This window comes from Bombina bombina, chromosome 2 (genome assembly GCF_027579735.1).
Source record: "Bombina bombina isolate aBomBom1 chromosome 2, aBomBom1.pri, whole genome shotgun sequence".
Classification (NCBI taxonomy): Eukaryota; Metazoa; Chordata; class Amphibia; order Anura; family Bombinatoridae; genus Bombina; species Bombina bombina.
The window spans coordinates 1,005,423,605-1,005,445,394 of NC_069500.1; the positions used below are offsets into that span (position 1 = coordinate 1,005,423,605).

General features: G+C 36.5%; 1 protein-coding gene across 1 annotated transcript in view; it reads right to left on the bottom strand.

Moving 5' to 3' along the window:
- Nucleotides 1-4,526: 4,526 nt before the first annotated feature.
- ARSJ (arylsulfatase family member J) overlaps nucleotides 4,527-21,790 on the bottom strand; it is a 180,195-nt gene continuing 162,931 nt past the window's right edge. Inside the window, exon 2 of the mRNA XM_053700191.1 lies at nucleotides 4,527-6,232. Within this exon, the coding sequence (XP_053556166.1) occupies nucleotides 4,843-6,232 (1,390 nt within the window). The 3' untranslated portion in view covers nucleotides 4,527-4,842. The remainder of the gene's footprint in view (nucleotides 6,233-21,790) is intronic.

Here is a 21,790-nt window from a genome sequence, read left to right on the forward strand (position 1 = left end):
ATATATATAACTATATATTAACGTATAAAGAATTGCACATTCCTGTAAATCAACCATTTTCAGTTTCATATTTTGTTTTGTTTTTTTAAAAAGTATCACTATTAATCAGTATTGGAAAAATACTAAAATGACATAACATGCAAAATTAAATTGCTCTTAAATGCCTTTAGGTTTTTTAATACAAATATGTTTAGAATATATTTGTATGAGAAATATGTTTGTAGCAAATTATATCAGTGTTTGATAATAGCTTTTGACCAGAGCACAGAAAGCATTTATATGAGTAGTCTCTAAGCAGTCTCAGTGTTTGAATAAGGCATATGTGCATACACTCTGTTTACAGTAAAAGCTACCATTAAAACAGTGATAACTCTTATTGGAGGTATTTTTTGCTGATGTACTGTACATGCTTTGGAAAAAGATTTACATCCAAAAATTAAGTTTTGAGCTTTACATCACTTTAACAACAGACACATGCTTAATATAATACTAGACCTGGAATATAATATATATATATATATATATATATATATATATATATATATATATATATATATATATATATATATATATATATATATATATATATATATATATATGTGTGTGTGTGTGTGTGGAAAGGCATACCTATAGTGGGAAGAATGATGGGGCAACTATTATGCAGGGGGGTGCTAGTGGCCCCTCAATGAATCCTATGCAAATGATAGAAAATTTAATTACTACTTTGATGCTATTTTTGAAAGATCCAACACCTGGCAGCAATTAATTGACTGGCAGTCACGCTATGATAAGCAGAAAAGTGACAATTACTAATACCAATGTATGCCACTAAACAGTAAGAGAGACAGAATCTCAACCCACTCACTATTATCAGTGGTCTGCAACAAAGCTATTGCTATAAGATTTTAAATTGCAGCAATTAAAAGCTATCATAAATTAAGATTTTTGTTCTTTAAACCACACTTTTTTACACCACACAGAGTTAATTTTCCAATAAAAATATTAGAGAATCTAAGGTTTCCTCTACAGCAGTGTTTCTCACTGAGACAGCAACAAATGTGTTGCCAAATTTTGAAAAATATTTTCATCCAAATTACAGAACACTTTTGTGTATTTATAGTTATTTATTAACAATTTTCGTGTGCAGCTGGGCACACTATATCACTGACACAGTGTTGAGATTCCCGTTACTCAAACAAATGCTACATAATTTACACACATAACACGGTGGAAAAGTATCATTTTTAGTTTACGAGCCATGAGTTAAAGGGACATAATACCATAGCAAAATCACTTGAAAGTGATGCATCATAACTGTAAAAAGATGGCAGAAAAATATCAACTGAACCTCTCTATGTAAAAAAGGAAGATATCTTTTTAGCTCACACTAGTAAGTGCTCTGTGAACAGTTATCCTTCAGCTTCTGTAGCTGCATGCTTGAAAAAAAAAAAAAACTACAGCCAATCAGCTTCATTTGTGTTATTGTCACACTTTGATTTACTGTGATCTCATGAGATTTCACTGAAATCTCGAGAGATTTCCTAGACAGTCTAGTCAAAATAAAAATATAATGATTCAGATAGTAAATTGGATGCCCTTTTATCATCAAATTTGTTTTGTTCTCTTGGTATTCTTTGTTGAAAGCTAAACCTAGGTAGGCTCGAATGCTAATTTCTAAGCCCTTGAAGCCTGCCTCTTATCTCAGTGCATTTTGACAGTTCACAGCTAGAGAGTGCTAGTTCATGTGTGCCATATAGGAAACAACTCTTTTGAAGTTATTTATGAGTAAACACTGATAGACTAAAAAAGTCTGTAAAATAAACTGAAATAAGGGGGCAGTCTGCAGAGGCTTACATACAAGGTAATCACAGAATTAAAACGTATTTTAATATAACCCTATTGGTTATGCAAAACTGGGAAATGGATAAAACAAATTATGGAGTAGTCTGTCCCTTTAAACTAAGGAGGGAAATAACATGACTGTGCCTGCACGTGCCAGATGCATGCTCCATGCTCCAATGCAATTCCTGGGACTAGCATTTTGATTGGCTAATTAAAGTCCCTTTACAATGGGATGGGGCTACTGAGGAAAAATATCTTCCTTTTTTACATAGATATGTTCTCTACTCAGCTTTTTACAGCTATGCTTCATCACTTTCAAGTGCTTCAACATTTGAGTGTCATGTCCCTTTAAAAATTACTGACCCAGAGTCCACTCAATGTTAAAGATAGGAAAAAGTCAAATTGTTTACTTGTGTGCTGCAGTTTCTTATTCACTTGGGACTATTGTAAATTTCAAGCCCACAAACACACCTCCAAACATTTAATGCTATGTATTAGGGACTCAGGTAGTTGATGTTGATAGTCACCATTTTGTGGGCAGGGTCATGTCAGAGGGGGCGGGTCAAAGGTGGATAGTGGGCAGGATGTATGTGTCTGGGTGGTCGGTGGGTGTGTCTGGGCAGCTTGTGGGCATATCTAGGTGGTCTATGGGCAGGACTAATGGAAATTCTTCAAACAGGGACAAAGCTCAGAATTATCAGACTTTTCTTCTCATACATGGACAGTTGGGAGTTCTGAACACATACACATATATAACATATATATAACTTTTTTTATTATTACAACATTAAAAACACAGGTAGGCTGCAAAAGGAATGATCATTGCTAAGTGTGTCACAGTCGGAAAACTTTTGAGAACCAGTGCTCTAGAGAAACAGAGATTTAAATAGAAGCAAAAAACAGGTAGCAGACATCAGTTCTTATCTATGTCTAGTCTCAGAACTTATTGCTGTCACCAACCCACAAAATATTTAAACTTCAGTGTGGGTTATTAAAACAGGTACAAAACCCTTTATCCAGACTGGTTGGGACCGGAAAGGTTTGGATTTCAGAATAGTTTGGATTCTTGAATAATTGTATATTTGCATCTGTAAAATGGGACCAAGTGTAAACAACAATATATTTGGTCATTTAGGCCATATTAACATGTCATAATAAAGCTCATACATGCAACCTAAATGTAGTTTTATATCATTTAAATACTTTTGTATAGATTTAAGGCATGGACATTTGTTAGCTGGGGAATGCAAAAGTAAGCGGTGGCTCATGGAGTTTGGCTATTTTCGGTTCAGGATTTATGATTGTGAAAGATCCCCACACTTAGATGTGGATTGCACAGATTTCAGTGTGGTGATCTTTTCCAAGAATTAAACCTGCACCGAAAACAGCCAAAGTCCATGATCGACCGTCTAACGAAGCTGCTGAATGCCCATGCCTAATAGATAGTACCATCAGAAAAAGAGTAGAGTACTGTAATCTGAAAGGTATTATAGTCAATCATTTGTATATTAGAACACACAGGTTTCTCTGAATGCATGTTTGGTTTGGTTTTTGACTTACTGGTGGGGGAAAATGGTCATTTTTAATTATTTTATTTAAAAAAAATACTAATGAAAATGTCTGGACTTCGGAATAATTCTGGATTTTAGAATTACAATATGGGGAATATGTATTTGTACTTCAGATACCCTTGCTGAAAGCTAAATTTCTAAAGAATGACTTAAAAACTATTTAAAAAAAAAAAACCCAAAGCATTTAATGTCTCTTAGAATTCTATTTTCTTTTACTTATTGTGACTGCCTAATATTTTCTGGAGCAGTAAGGTATATATTTTTTATTTCTTATTTTGTTGCTATATGATATATGTTGCTATGACACCCAACCCAGAGGTAACATTTTTCCCTGTTTTATTCGTAAGTCTTGCTAAATATATATTAATCTACAGCTGTATACTTTATTTTGTGACACGGCACTGATTTAATTTATTCTCTCTTATGTAGTGATAAATATGATCTTTATTGGTATAGTTTATTATCATTAGTTACAAAAACATTGGGTAATGTGAGCAGGCAGAGCCTTTATTTGTGTGATATTTTAGAAAGTATACAGCTACGCTTCATTTAATTTTGTTCGATTTTTGTACCATACTCATAAAACATTATGTAGAATTTTGTTCTTCCCTGATATAAGCAATAGTTGTATTCAAATAAAAAGTTAAAAATACCCAAAACTGTATTTAAAACCTTATAACTTGCCTTAAAAGCCACAGAATTCAAAGTGATTTTTTATTTTTATTTTGTAGTAATAATATAGCGTAATGTCCAAGATGTAATCAAATCATTATTTGGCCTATCTGTACTGCAATATACAGTATAGCCTAATCAATTTAAAAAAAAACAAAACATTGAGCAATGTTTGGCAATGCTCCAATGTTCTAGTTTAGAAATATTTGTGAATTAAAAGGATTTCAACTTTTGGCTTAGCCTTCCTGATTGTTCATTCTAGGCACTGAGAACTAGGATAAATAAGAAATCTGTTAATTTTTTGGTAATATGGATTAATATATTCTCCTTATAACACACACATTGTCAAATATGCCCATTAGGTTGTTTTACTTGGAATAAACACAGGTAAAGTGTGATACATAGGAGATCTAATTAGATTTTAAATGTGCTTGACCTGTGTATTTTCATAATCTTTAGGATTATATTACTTTTAGAAAGACCAATATCATGTGGAACTATACAGGTACAGTGTCAGGACTACAGTAAACATACTTAAGCAAACATATTTAGTTTTAGTTAATGTAGAGTTCAGATGTAAATTTAAATTTAAAATGGCAGTATATTGGATGAGAGAAATCCTACTTATCTTTCTCTGTTAGTTGCAATAGGAAGAGAGGTTTTTCCTGGTGGGTGTGTTTCCCCGGCTAAAAAAAAAGTTGGACAATTAATTATGTTTATTAACTATAAATCAATTGTTTGCTGTTGGATAATGCTCTTAAGATTGTGAAGGAGTAGGGTGGCATCCTGAGTATTGTTGTTTACGATGTTTTGGCTTCTTTTTTGATTTGTTTCTCTTAGATGTTCTTCCTTTAGGTTTCTTTTTCTTGTTATTATCTTTATACCAGGGGCCCCAAACTCCTCCATTAAGCTTAGGGTTGCTCCTTGGATCTTTTGGTGGATATCTCACCGGAACGGCAGTTTTATTGAACTGTGCAAGTCTTCTAAGAAGCTGCTTTACAACATCTGGATATTTATAAGATAGGTCATATCTTTCATATGGATCAGCTGTTATATTGAAAAGCCACACTGATTTTCCATTTGTTAGAGGTATTCGTTCATTGTGCCAGCGGTTGGGTCCTATACTGATAAAACTTTGAGGTGGAATCCATTCTCCATACCCAGGGTTTCCTGTAAGCAGTTTCCAATGTTCCATCCTTAAAGCTGACTGAATTGCTGTATTCCAAATGCCAAACCCAGCTTTCCAAGAACCATTTCTTGCTTTAGTATACATTGGATCTATATTGTGCAGTATTTCTACTCTTGGGGAACGCTTTCTTTCACTTATGGTCTCCCATATGTCATAACCATCTAATTGTATGGTTTCATCAATTTGTCCATTTGCTAAAGTGATTAATGTTGGAAACCAATCCGTAATATGCAAAAGTTCCCGACATATATAACCCTTGTTTTTTAAAAATGGGCTATGAACAAAGCCAACAGCCCGTATTCCGCCTTCCCAATAGGTTCCTTTGCTTCCACGCAGAGGCCAGTTGTTTCCCCCAGCCATTGGCTGTCCACCATTATCTGATGAATAAATAATTACACTATTTTCATAAAAGCCATACTTTTTTAAAGCATAAGTTATATTTTTAACAGCCTCATCTAAACATGACAACATAGCAGCATATCTTCGCCTGTTTACATTTATTATTGATTTATAATCCTCTAAGTAATTCCCAGGAGCTTGTAAAGGAGAATGAACAGCTTGGTAAGCAATATATAGGAAAATAGGTTTCTTAGGATTATGGGTGGCTAAAATGTTCTGCACCCTTTGTGTATACATCTCTGTAGAATAAACTCCATTGTCTTGGTCCCATGCTGCACTGTCATTCTCATAAAGGTCATAGCCACACATACCAGGACTATCACACTTGTAATGATTGTAGTAATCCCCACTACCAAGAAGAGAACCAAAAAAAGAATCAAACCCTCTATTTGTTGGCATACATTCCTTCCTGTAAAAGCCCAGGTGCCATTTGCCAACCATGTGTGTTGAGTATCCAACATCCTTGAGTTTCTGAGGTAATGTCAAATTGTCCAAAGGTAAACAGTTGGGCTGAGAAGGTCTTATTATTGAATGCTGAAGACCTGTGTGTATCTGGTATCTGAAAGACACAAAATAAAATATATTGGAGTCAGATAATTAAAATGTTGTCTCATTCTATTAGTTGGTGCATATAGTTTAAGATACAAAACATTATGGGCCAGATTACGAGTGGTACGCTGTTTTGGACAAGCGATGTTGTGTTCATCGCTGCTGTTTGCGTGCGTTGGAAGGAGTGCTCATATTACATGTTGAAAGTAAATGGGAACTCTTAACTGCATTCACAATTTACACTAGAATGATTACCGCGGCCTCAGAGCTCTGGTTAATGGTTTTGTGAAACAAAAAAGTGACACAATTCACATTCCAATGTTCTTCACATAGCAGAATATGTTCTAGTATTTTAATTAGGTATTCCTATATAAATCTGTATATATCTATACTTATATATAATTATATACATATATATATATATATATATATATATATATATATATATATATAAATAGAACATATTCTTCTATGTGAAGAACATTGGAATGTGAAATATAAATATTTTCATGTCATATTTTAGCACTTGAGAAAATGTGATGGGGTTTACACGCAAGTAGGGTGTTAGTCCCTTCCCCCATGTTCTTGCTCCATTGAAGTCTATGGGGGAATACATTAATGTGGTTGTGATATTTGAAGTTTGACTTTTTGCGAGCATCAAGGTTAGTGGGTGAGCAAAAACCTTTTACTTTAAACTTGTAATACTTCCAGTGCAGTTAGCGTGCAAGCGGGAGCAATAAATAGCACTCCACTTGTAATCTAGCCCTATACAGTTATACTTCAGTTTTAAAAATTTTAAATATTTTTAAAAAATGTTGACACCTCTCCTTTTCTAGTTCAAGACAAAAAATAAAAAAATTGAAGCCTCTATTATAAGCTACCAGGTTTATTCAAGCAGATAAGCAAAGATAAGGACGAAATGACACAAGAATAGTTTATCATATGGAAACATTAATTAATAAACAATAACTTTTTCAATAGGTATGGGACATGCATTACTAGTAGTCCAAATGATCTTTTAGAGCTATGACAATGCAGTTATACAGTTACAGAATTCTAACCATTTAAATAAAGCTTATTATATGATGAATCTACAAAAATGTATTTAATGGTGCAATTTATAGAAAAATACATAGATAACATCTCTAATGATTTAAAATGTACCCCATGGTGTATTTATTTCATAAGAGTTAATTCAATTGGGTTGCCTTTATTTCTTGGACCATGATGCCTCTGAATTTATGTTATGAATATTCTTACACCTATTATATAAACGAGTTGTCCATTCTATGCATTTTCCTTTTCAAGCAACTAAGCACATTCAGTTACCTGTTTGATAAAATTACCTCTTTATAATAATTGTACTTTTCCCCAACTTTTCTATCATTAACTACATGAGATACAGTCAATAAGTATATCTGATTTGTAACATTATATATAATTGTAATGTATTGTAAAAAGTTAAAGGTTATTAGACTATGTTTTTTTTTCAATATAATGTTCACACTGTAAAATATGAAAATTAGCACTATCAAGAACATAGTTTTAAAACTTTAAAGGGAAATGATACCCACATGTTAAAGCACTTGAAGGTCATGCAGCTTTGCTATAAAAAGCTGATTAGAAAATATCACCTGAACATCTCTATGTAAAAAAGAAAGATATCGTGCCATCTTGCATGTGCAGGCACAGTCCTATTATTTCACTCCTTAGTTGTAGGAAGTTTACTACAATCTCTCAAGATTTCAGTGAAATCTCATGAGATTACAGTAAAGCAAAATATGACATCAGCACTGATGAAGGGAGAGGGAGGGATGGGGAGCTACACTACAGAAAAGGCTGGGAATTAGGGGTTGAGGTCCTTAGTTAACTATCACTGGGAGGGGGGAGGAGGGGGGGAACAATACACTATATAATATATATATATATATATAAATATATATATATATATATATATATATATATATATATATATATATATATATATATACAGTATATACAAATATATATATACACACGCACATAAACAATACAGTGCAAAAGTCTTAGGCCACCCTTAGATTTGTTGTTTTAGCAAAGTTTTAATGACCATCCATATTGATTGCTCTGCCTTTTTATTAAGATACAAACAGAAAATACAGGACAGGTGTACATAAAATATAAAAAACACAATAACAAAATGGCTTCTTCAGGCAAGAGTCAGTATTTAGTGTGACCTCCCTTGGCACTAAGCACATCTTGAACTCTTTTGGGAAGTCTGTGCAGAAGTTTTTTGAAGTAATCTTCTGGTATATTATGCCAGGCTACTTTCAGCACTTCCCAGAGTTCTTCTTTAGATTTAAGTTGTCTTTTATTTCTGTCTTTTATTTCTTTCCTTGTAAAAAACAAACCCAACAAAAATAATAATAAAAACAAAAAGACCTAAACTGCATACTGGCAGACTGTCTGCCAGTATCTAAGATGGTGGTGATGAGTGTAGTTGGTGGAGAGAGAGAGAGCTGTTTAGGAGGGATTAGAGGATTGGAGGTGCCAGGTTGGAGGGTAATCTCTATACTACAGCTAAAGTTAACCTTACAAGGTACCTGATTAACCCCATTCACTGTCGGGAATAATAGAAGTGTGGTGCAAATTAGAGGCATTCCAATTACCAAATAACAATGGGAAAGTCCTGTATGTCTGCTATTTCTGAACAAAAGAGATCCCAGAGAAGCTTTTACAATCATTTGTGCCATGATTGCAAAATAAGTATGTAGATATTTGGAGAAACCCAAAGTTTTGTAAAAATTATTTTTTATATGATCGCATTTGGTGGTGAAATGGTGGCAAGAAATATAACAAAATAGGCCTTTACTGCAATGCAAAGATCATCATAATAAAGTAATTTTTACTATTAACATTTATTTTGTTTTCAAGATGTTTGCTGTCAAAATTGAAGTACTTTCCAAACACCCCGTGGGACTCATTATACGAGTCCTATGATGGGGGTCTACCCAGGTAGGAATATTGTGGTTATACTCGGTAGTATGCGTGCAAAGTCAGTGTAGCATACATAGCTGCTTACGTCACAACCCCGGCTTCAACTTTCTCTCAGAAGATCAGACCTGCTCTGTCAATCGTGGAGTGTGACACAGAGCTGTGCTGCTATAGGTAAGTATGGGAGTAAATCTATACAAAACCTCCCCTAGTATTAACAAGCATAGTAATACATATATGTGATTATAATTAATATGAATTAAACACTTAATAAAAAAGAGGAATAACAATAAAAAATAAAGGGATATGAAACCCAATTTTTTTTCTTTCATGATTCAGATAGAGCATGCAATTTTAAGCAACTTTTTAATTTACTTCTATTATCATTTTTTTCTTCATTCTCTTGGTATCTTTATTTGAAAAGCAGGAATATAAGCTTAGGAGCTGGCCCTATTTTGGTTCAGCACCAGGGTAGGGCTTGCTGATTGATGGATAAATGTATTAGAATGTTATTAGAACATGTAATTTCATACTAAATAATTAGAACATGTAATTTTTGCATTACGGACTATAGTGTCATCGTTATGACATGCTCAGGGGCTGCAAGATTGCCGGACACAGCCAATAAGCAAATAAAAGTGTCAGATGTCAATCACCGGCTGTGTCCTCCATTGTAGCTCTTGAGTGGTACAGAACCTATGGGTTCAGCACAGTGCTGAAGTAAAACAGTTTTCTAGGGTCAGGAGTGCAATGAAATAGAGCATGCATTTTTTCCCATTTGAATGTTGTCCCTTTAAAATGAAATCATTGAGTTAAAAATAACTTCAAACCATGGAAATGTCTTTCATATTTCACACTCCCAAACAGCACTTTTTAATCATATAAAAAATGAGGAATATTGTCATTAAACTCCAACAGCCAGATTATGAATTTTGCGTTATGAGTGGCTCACTAATAACTTGCAAATTATTGCAAAAACCCAGCGTTTGCGGGCGATATGGCAGCGTTGAGCTCCATACCGCACACAAATACCAGCACTGCTTTGAGCTGCTTTGACGTGCTTGTGTACGATTTCCCCTTAGACATCAATGGGGAGAGCCAGCTAAAAAAAGCCTAACACCTGCAATGACGGAGCGTAAAGCTCCGTAACGCAGCCCCATTGATGTCTATGGGGAAAGAAAATGTATGTTTAAACCTAACACCCTAACATAAACCCGAGTCTAAACACACCTAATCTGCCGCTCCCGACATCGCCAACACCTCTATTACACTTATTAACCCCTAATCTGCCGACCCCAATGTCGCCGCCACCGAGATAAATTTAATAACCCCTAATCTTCCGCCCCCAACGTCGCAGCCGCCACTATACTAAAGTTATTAACCCCTAAACCTCTGGTCTCCCACATCACTAACACTAAATAAATATATTAACCCCTAAACCTAACCCTAACGTAAACCTAACCCTAACACCTCTAACTTTAATATAATTAAAATAATTCTAAATAAAACCTACTATTAACAACTAAATAATTCCTATTTAAAAATAAATACTTACCTGTAAAATAAACCCTAAACTTGCTACAATATAACTAATAGTTACATTGTAGCTATCTTAGGTTTTATTTTTATTTCACAGTTAAGTTTGTATTTATTTTAACTAGGTAGACTAGTTAGTAAATAGTTATTAACTATTTACTCGCTACCTGGTTAAAATAAATTCAAATTTACCTTTAAAATAAAACCTAACCTGCCTCACACTAACACCTAACATTACAATAAAATTAAATAAATTAAATTACAAAAATACATTTATCTAAATTACAAAAAATAATAAACACTAAATTACACAAAATAAAAAAAGAAATTATCAAAAATAAAAATGAATTACTCCTAATCTAATAGCCCTATCAAAATGAAAAAGCCCCCCCAAAATAAAAAAAACCTAGCCTACACTAAACTGCCAATAGCCCTTAAAAGGGCCTTTTGCGAGGCATTGCCCCAAATAAATCAGCTCTTTTACCTGTATAAAAATATAGAAACAACCCCCCAACAGTAAAAACCACCACACACACAGCCAACCCCCCAAATAAAATCCTATCTAAATAAACCTAAGCCCCCATTGCCCTGAAAAGGGCATTTGGATGGGCATTGCCCTTAAAAGGGCATTTAGCTCTTTTACATTGCCCAAAACCCTAAACTAAAAATAAAACCCACCCAATAAACCCTTAAAAAACCTAACACTGACACCCGAAGAACCTCTTACAGTTTTTGAAGACTGGACATCCATCCTCATCCAGCCCGGAGAAGTCTTCATCCAAGCGGCAAGAAGTCATCATCCAGGCGGGCAGAAGTTTTCATCCAGACGGCATCTTCTATCTTCATCCTTCTGGTGCGGAGCGGGTCCATCTTCAAGACATCCAGCATGGAGTATCCTCCCCATACGGACCCAGACGTACACTAAGTACTAATAGTTACTCTTGGCCCCTGGATTTATACACACAATGGAGAGGATTTTTAAACTAATAAACAGCGCACATATACCTACACACATACAAGTACACACACACATACATATACATATACACATTTGAGTCCTTCTCAGTCTAACACCTTTTCATCTACTATGTCTCTTTAAATCCCTTTTAAAACATGTATTACAATTTAAAAAACATATTTCAATAGAAAAGCATAGTTTCAAACTTATTGAAGAATTCCACTATTTGACCTTTGGTTTAGTGCACCTTTTGGTTAGTGTACATTTGGCATTGTACGTGAGTGATCATCTAAATTAGTTTTTCAGTTTGACCCATAGAAGTCTATTATCTGAGGGATTAAGAGCACCATGCTATCCGACATCCTAGCACGTCCTAGGCATTTTGCTTGATTGCTAATATTTTACTTTGAACTTGGATTATATGAGAGTAAAAATGAAGTGCTATGGATTGTGCTCAAGTAATGTTAGCTCACAATAGTGCTAACATTTTTTATGCTCCACTAGCAAATAGTGGTTAATTTTTAATGTAAGGTAATTGAGCTCTATGTTTTCTTTACCTATGACTACAGTATTTGTGCCAAGCTATAAAGATCGGTAGCTGGGTGTGCTGCAAAGCAAGGGGAGCCTTATCGATTAGAACAGTTCCTGACTGCCATATAACATAGCCAGAATCTTTGCCGCATTTACCACCAGCCTGAAATCCAATTAGTAGTGGAGTTTCCTTATGGTGAATAACTCGCCAGGAAAAGGTAGCAAAATAAATAATGAAAGTATACTGCAAAATGTTTCTTCTGTTTACATATTTGTCTGTTATAGTTAAATATTTTTTTCCTGAAGTGTATATGTCAATTATATTATCGGCTAGATTTAGAGTTTGGCGTTAGCCGTCAAAACCAGCGTTAGAGGCTCCTAACGCTGGTTTTGGGCTACCACTGGTATTTAGAGTCAGCCAGGAAAGGGTCTAACGCTCACTTTCAAGCCGCGACTTTTCCATACCGCAGATCCCCTTACGTCAATTGCGTATCCTATCTTTTCAATGGGATCTTTCTAACGCCGGTATTTAGAGTCGTGGCTGAAGTGAGCGTTAGAAATCTAACAACAAAACTCCAGCCGCAGAAAAAAAACAGGAGTTAAGAGCTTTCTGGGCTAACGCCGGTTCATAAAGCTCTTAACTACTGTGCTCTAAAGTACACTAACACCCATAAACTACCTATGTACCCCTAAACCGAGGCCCCCCCCACATCGCCGCCACTCTATTAAATTTTTTTAACCCCTAATCTGCCGACCGCACACCGCCGCCACCTACGTTATCCCTATGTACCCCTAATCTGCTGCCCCTAATACCGCCGACACCTACATAATATTTATTAACCCCTAATCTGCTGCCCCCGCTATCGCTGACACCTGCATATTTTTTTAACCCCTAATCTGCCGCTCCGTACACCGCCGCAACCTACATTATCCCTATGTACCCCTAATCTGCTGCCCCTAACACAGCCGACCCCTATATTATATTTATTAACCCCTAATCTGCCGCCCCAACGTCGCCTCCACCTACCTACAATTATTAACCCCTAATCTGCCGACCGGACCACACCGCTACTATAATAAATGTATTAACCCCTAAAGCTAAGTCTAACCCTAACACTAACACCCCCTAAGTTAAATATAATTTAAATCTAACGAAATAAATTAACTATTATTAAATAAATTATTCCTATTTAAATCTAAATACTTACCTGTAAAATAAACCCTAATATAGCTACAATATAAATTATAATTATATTGTAGCTATTTTAGGATTAATATTTATTTTACAGGCAACTTTGTAATTATTTTAACCAGGTACAATAGCTATTAAATAGTTAATAACTATTTAATAGTTACCTAGTTAAAATAATTACAAAATTACCTGTAAAATAAATCCTAACCTAAGTTACAATTAAACCTAATACTACACTATCAATAAATAAATTAAATAAACGACCTACAATTATCTACAATTAAACCTAACACTACACTATCAATAAATTAATTAAATAAAATACCTACAAATAAATACAATGAAAAAAAAATATTTACAAACATTAGAAAAATATTACAACAATTTTAAACTAATTACACCTACTCTAAGCCCCCTAATAAAATAACAAAGACCCCCAAAATAAAAAAATGCCCTACCCTGGGGGTGGAGCCTGTAGCTGCTGCGACAAGACGTGTTTGTGGAGAGCTCTTGGACTATATTTGATTACAAAAGGTGTTTTTACTGAATCTAACACAGTATTCCCTACTGTTCCAAGGTGTCCAGACTAGAGAAACTCTAGAGAAGTCTAGGGGTTCATGACATCAAACCAGACCTGCCTATGTTCTTCAGCTCAACTACACGGAGGCGGCCACGAGGCCCACACCGAATGCCTGATCCTCTGTGCTGTTGGGGCTGCCCGCATTATTAACCCCCCCAGGAGTTCTTGATTCTGGGTTACTAAGCCAGATATTTAACGCTGGCCCCACTTTTCAACAATCCAAACTAGTGGACTATAAATAGCACGCTCCCCTTCTCTACAAGAAGAGACCTTTGAGTAAGCTGATCCGTAGCCCTTGCCACCTAACAATGCTTACTGAAGCATTTGAAGATAAACTTTGCGGCTTGCTAAAGGATGGTTTATCCGAGATACATACACTGCTAGTACATTGGTCTGCAAGGCTTGCGGCTCCACATGTCTTACAAGATGGCGCCAGCCTACCCTCCATGTCTCCTACGACACCAAGCAGTATACTTGTGGGCGCCCTGAACTCACCTACCTACGTTAGATCCACAGACTACCTGACCATACCGGAGGCTCACTTACCCGGCCGATGTCGGATGTCTGAGCTGACCTGCCACTCATCACCCGCACGGTCCAGTGCTGCCACACTGCTCAGATTTACCCATATAACCAGAGTTGTGGAGCCGGTCACTTTGCAAAGCGGCAAGTTCAAAGCTGATAGAGGACCCCCCACTGTTAAATCACCTTTGCCGTAAGCGCTAACTTTGGAGATCCGGGAGGACAGCTCCTTGCGCAAATTCCCTACAGGGAGCCGGTATCAATCGAGCATGTGTTTGCCTGGAAGGCAGCCATAGAGGTGGTGCACGAGGGGTGCTCTAGACGGGACATAGACACCATCGCAATTTCAGTACTGCAGCCTTGCCATCCAGAAACTGAGGACAAGCTTACCATTCCCACGGCCTGTTGCTTTAAGATCGGAGTCGGGTGAGAACACTTGGACTTAGTAAGATGAGCCTGGGACATATGTAGCCTAATGCGAATACTATACTATATTATACATAGCGACTATACTACTATATGTCCCTGTTTAACATGTTCCTTGTTCTATACGTTTGGGAGTTTTCGGTAATGTTTGAGCCTCTCACAGCTTCATATGGGGGTATTTTTGTTTTCTGTTTTCTCTGCACTCCCTCCCAGACTTATATTACTCCAGCTTGAGAAGGATCTTGGGGGGAAATATAACTGCTTCTTTGTTATATATGTTTTCACCTAGGCTGTTTATTTGTAAGTAATACTTTTCCCTACATGTATATGGGCAAACAGTTCATCAGTGGACGTATATAATGTTAGATATTTGCTGTAGCTCTGTCTCTATTTGCTTTACTTTCTTTTTCAGCACCACTACTATTGTACAGTCCTTTGCTACCACTTGCGTGTCATATAGAGCTATGGATTAGACAGAATCTTACTCTACGTGAGAGCTCCTTTAATCTTTATAGTTGATTTACTTCATTGTGTCTAAATGCTACACATGATATTGCTTTTACAAAAGACTCCCTAACCAGCTATGACCATATCAGCATTTTGACACATATAGGTTGATGCAAGTGCCTATCCTAATATTGTATGCTCTGTTTATTTTTTGTTTTTAATTATACATACTCTTCCCATATGGGAGGGCTCTCCATAGCATAGTACTGAACCCCTTCTTATTAGCCATAGAATATTTTCAAGCCAACCCTCTCCTCCCCCACTGCATATGGTCTGTTCGGTAGTGACTACCCCTCTGAAACTATAAATTTTGGCATATACTACTAGTATATCACCTATAGTTCCTTCACTATCTGTTTCGTGTAAACACATCTGTAAACGCAGATACAGTGTCTCAATAGTGAAGAGTTAATAACTCAGGTAATTCTGTGCCTATATTAATAACCATTCATTTCTATGCTTAGTCCTACAAAGACCCAAAAGTGGCCTATTATTTCCTACCTTCTGTTGCTTATCCTTCTAACCGACCAGAGGTCCAAGAGAGGCCCAGTTATTATCGAACAGAAGGGTTACTTTGAAAAATGTAAAATGAGGTTTAGGATGGTATTGTGTGTCACATTTTTTGAACGCTATTAAGCCAGGTTGTTTATACTAGACTATCACTATATTATATATATATTTCCATTTTCTAGTTCCTACCTGTATTAGATCAGAAGTATGAAATCTATATGTAACATTACCATCCCTGTATGTTTGTTTTTTGGTTTGTCTTTTATTTTGTATGATTATTGACCTCAATAAAAAATAAAATGTAAAAAAAAAAAATTAAAAAAAAAAAAAAAAAATGCCCTACCCTATTCTAAAATTAAAATAGAAAAGCTCTTTTACCTTACCAACCCTGAAAAGGGCCCTTTGCGGGGCATGCCCCAAAGAATTCAGCTCTTTTGCCTTTAAAAAAAAAACATACAATACCCCCCAACATTACAACCCACCACCCACATATCCCTAATCTAACCCAAATCCCCCTTAAATAAACCTAACACTAAGCCCCTGAAGATCTCCCTACCTTGTATTCACCACGCCGGGTTCACCGATCGATCCAGAAGAGCCTCCGATGTCTTGATCCAAGCCCAAGCGGGGGGCTGAAGTCCATGATCCGGCTGAAGTCTTCATCCAAGCGGCATCTTCAATCTTCTTTCTTCCGGATCCATGTAGTCCATCCCGCCGACTCGGAACATCCATCTTCACCGACGACTTCCCGACGAATGACAGTTCCTTTAAGGGACGTCATCCAAGATGGCGTCCCTCGAATTCCGATTGGCTGATAGGATTCTATCAGCCAATCGGAATTAAGGTAGGCAAATTCTGATTGGCTGATGGAATCAGCCAATCAGATTCAAGTTCAATCCGATTGGCTGATCCGATCAGCCAATCAGATTGAGCTCGCATTCTATTGGCTGATCGGAACAGCCAATAGAATGCGAGCTCAATCTGATTGGCTGATTCCATCAGGTATTGTATTTAATTAATTTATTGATAGTGTAGTGTTAGGTTTAATTTTAGATAATTGTAGGTAGTTTATTTAATTTATTTATTGATAGTGTAGTGTTAGGTTTAATTGTAACTTAGGTTAGGATTTATTTTACAGGTAATTTTTTTATTATTTTAACTAGGTAGCTATTAAATAGTTATTAACTATTTAATAGCTATTGTACCTGGTTAAAATAAATACAAAGTTGCCTGTAAAATAAATATTAATCCTAAAATAGCTACAATATAATTATAATTTATATTGTAGCTATATTAGGATTTATTTTACAGGTAAGTATTTAGCTTTAAATAGGAATAATTTATTTAATAAGAGTTCATTTATTTTGTTAGATTTAAATTATATTTAATTTAGGGGGGTGTTAGAGGGTGTTAGTGTTAGACTTAGCTTTAGGGGTTAATTATTGTAGGTAGGTGGAGGCGACGTTGGGGGCGGCAGATTAGGGGTTAATAAATATAATATAGGGGTCTGCCGTGTTAGGGGCAGCAGATTAGGGGTACATAGGGATAACGTAGGTTAGGGGTTAATAATAATATGCAGGGGTCAGCCATAGCGGGGGTGGCAGATTAGGGGTTAATAAGTGTAAGGTTAGGGGTGTTTAGACTCGGGGTACATGTTAGGGTGTTAGGTGCAGACTTAGGAAGTATTTCCCCATAGGAAACAATGGGGCTGCGTTAGGATCTTAACGCTGCTTTTTTGCAGGTGTTAGGTTTTTTTTCAGCTCAAACAGCCCCATTGTTTCCTATGGGGGAATCGTGCACGAGCACGTTTTTGAAGCTGGCCGCGTCCGTAAGCACCGCTGGTATCGAGAGTTGCAGTGGTGGTAAATATGCTCTACGCTCCCTTTTTTGGAGCCTAACGCAGCCCTTCTGTGAACTCTAAATACCAGCGGTATTTAAAAGGTGCGGGGAAAAAAAAGCATGCGTAGCTAACGCACCACTTTGGCCGCAGAACTCTAAATCTAGCCGTTAGTTTGTTAATTTCTTGGTAAAAGATAATTGCCAAAAAACTTTAACAACGGCAAAGCCAGAATTTAAGATTTCTATCAAGTGTTCAAAAGCAAGGGAATTCTAGATTTATACTACCCGACTCCCCACTTGGACGCTTTGTATAACATCATCCGTGACATCACCTATGACATCATGTACATCACTAGTGAAATCACACATGACATCATCCTACAGTCAGATACTGGAATAAAAAAGGTGATCGGGGGCTTTTGGAAAAGAAAGAGGTCTCAGAGGGTTCAGTGTAAACATTTCTTTTTTTACCTCTGACTCTAAGATAATGTTATGGGTGATGCTATTGATGATGCCATAGGGAATGCCACTGAGGATGTCATCAACAATATCATGTTTGATGTCATCAGTGATGTAATACAAAAGCTCCCAAGGGGGGAGTGGGAGCAGTTTATGTTTGGAATTTCCTTGCTTTTGAAAATTTGAAAACATGAACTCTAATTCAATTTTCTTGGAAATTATATTGCTGACACAACTTAACTTTCAGCACTGATGGTACTGTTTTTTAATGGGGAGTTTTCCAGCTAATAGTTTTTCATAATCAGGAATTTTTCTTGGTGAATGAGCATTCATGTTATACTGTACAAACAATATCACAACAGATACATAATTAAAAATAGATACAATTTACAATAAACACAATTACTAAGGCAGAATAACATTTTCTGGGGGTTAGTACACATTTGCAAAAAATGCAATATACTGTATCCCACAAAAGTGAGTACACCCCACACATTTTTAAAAATATTTTATTATATCTTTTCATGTGACAACACTGAAGAAATTACACTTTGTTACAGTGTAAAGTAGTGAGTGTACAGCCTGTATAACAGTGTAAATTTGCTGTCCCCTCAAAATAACTCAACACACAGCCATTAATGTCTAAACCGTTGGCAACAAAAGTGAGTACATCCCTAAGTGGAAATGTCCAAATTGGGCCCAAAGTGTCAACATTTTTGTGGCCACCATTATTTTCCAGCACTGCCTTAACCCTATTGGCCATGGAGTTCACCAGAGCTTTACAAGTTGCCATTGGAGTCCTCTTCCACTCCTCCATGACGACATCACGGAGCTGGTATATGTTAGAGAACTTGCGCTCCCCCACCTTCCGTTTGAGGATGCCCCACAGATGCTTATAATAGGGTTTAGGTCTGGAGACATTCTTGGTCAGTCCATCACCTTTAACCTAAGCTTCTTTAGTAAGGCAGTGGTCATCTTGGAGGTGTGTTTAGGGTCGTTATCATGTTGAAATACTGCTCTGCTTCAGTATGTCACAGTACATGTTGGCATTCATAGTTCCCTCAATGAACTGTAGGTCCCCAGTGCCGGCATCACTCATGCAGGCCCAGACCATGTCACTCCCACCACCATGATTGACTGTAGGCAAGACACACTTGTATTTGTACTCCTCACCTGGTTGCCGCCACACACGTTTGACACCATCTGCACCAAATAAGTTTAATCCATGTCCTTAGTCTGCTTGTCTTCAGCAAACTGTTTGCAGGCTTTCTTGTGCATCATATTCTGGGACGACAGCCATGCAGACCAATTTGATGCAGTGTGTGGTCTGAGCACTGACAGGCTGATCCCCCACCCCTTCAACCTCAGCAGCAATGCTGGCAGCACTCATACGTATATATATATAACCTCTTGATATGATTCTGACCATGTGCACTCAACTTCTTTGGTCGACTATGGCTAGGCCTGTTCTGAGTGGAACCTGTTCTGTGAAACCACTGTATGGTCTTGCCCACTGTGCTGCAGCTCAGTTTCAGGGTCATGGCAATCTTCTTATAGCCTAGGGCATCTTTATGTAGAGCAACAATTCTTTTTTTCAGATCCTCAGAGAGTTATTTGCCATAAGGTGCCATGTTGAACTTCCAGTGACCAGTATGAGAGAGTATGAGAGCGATAACACCAAATTTAACACACCTCCTTCCTATTCACACCTGATACCTTGTAACACTAACGAGTCACATGACACCGGGGAGGGAAAATGGCTAATTGGGCCCAATTTGGACATTTCCACTTAGGGGTGTTTTCCTCACTTTTGTTGACAATGGTTTAGACATTAATGGCTGTGTGTTGTTATTTTTAGGGGACAGCAAATTTACACTGCTATACAGACTGTACACTCACTACTTTACAATGTAGCAAAGTGTCATCTCTTCAGAATTGTCACATGAAAATATATAATAAAATATTTACAAAAATGTGAGGGGTGTACTCACTTTTGTGGGATACTGTATACAAGAGACTGTATTACCATAGAGAATTGCAATAAAGTAAGGATTGCACTAGCAATAGTAGTGTCCCACTGAGAAGAAACGAAAAGGTAGACTAATTGTACATAATCTAAATGGTCTGTGAGGAAAAAAGCTGCTCCTGTGTTTAGATGTTCTAGTACTCAGAGCTTTCAGACACCTTCCAGAAGGCAACAATTCAAATACATTGTGACCAAGGTGAGAGGAGTCACTAATGATTTTGCTAGTCCTCTCTCTCATTCTGGAAGAGTACAGATTCTTTAGGGAGGGCAGAGGGACATCAATAATCCTCTCAGCAGCCTGAACTGTTGACTGTAATCTTCTAATGTCAGATTTGGTAGCCGATCCAAAGCAAATAACTAGTGAAGTGCATAGAATGGATTCAATTACAGCTGTGTAAAGTCGGCATCTCCAGTAGCAGATTGAATTTCTTCAATTGGTGAAGGAAATACAGCCTCTGTTTGGCTTTTTTTGCAGAAGAGAACCAACGTGAGGCTTCCACTTATTCACGAATGTAGATAAATATAAGACAGATAGATGAAAGCTCAGGTCTATGATTAAGGCAATATTTTACCTGAAATGTATTGACCTGAACTTCCTGTCTTGTTTTATACAGTTTGTTATTTTATTCTCTGAGTGGGTTGTTAAATAAAGACGAGCTGATATGTATAATATTCTGGGCTCTGTAACTATTAGCTTGTTTGTTAATAAAAAAAAAAAAAAAACACACCTGCTAGTTTTCTGGTATTTTTGTGGAAGGCAGATGGCAACCCTATCATGTTGGAATGGGCAGACACATCTACTTACTTGCTATTGGAATAATATTCATATTTAGGCAATCTTAACTTGTTTTGCACCATAGGTATGCATCATAATAATGAGTAAGGATTTTATTTGTTACCACAATCTTTATCATTCTAAACAACCTTTTAACAATGTATGCATGTCAAGGTTTATTAAAATTAAAAAGCTTGCAAAATAATGCTAGATCAAATGTGACAAGTATTTGCAAAAACATGCTACAAACTGCAATAAACTAAGGGCCAGTTTACTAGTGGAGTAGTATTTTGTGCTTCCGCTAGAGTGCTAATTGCGTTAGAAGTAAACATTTTTGCACTCTTTAGGTTGTGCTGGTATTACGAGTTTAAAGTAAGAAGTTATCATACTCCCACTAACCCGACAAGTACAAACATCTTACTTCTAGCGCATTTAGACTGTCACGCAAAAGATAACCTATTCCCCTATATGTCAATGGAGAAAAAAAAGTGGAAAAAATACCCAACATCCAACTCTCATGCTAACATCAAACTCATATTCTCATATGCGCACACCTGACCGTGTATTCAAATGTGCGCTAACCCGACCGCATAATCTCAAGTGCACTAACCCGACATGAAAATATGAATATTTCACATTCCAATAATCTTCACATAGCAGAATATGTTCTATTTGTTTATAAATACATACATATATATATATATATATATATATATATATATATATATATATAT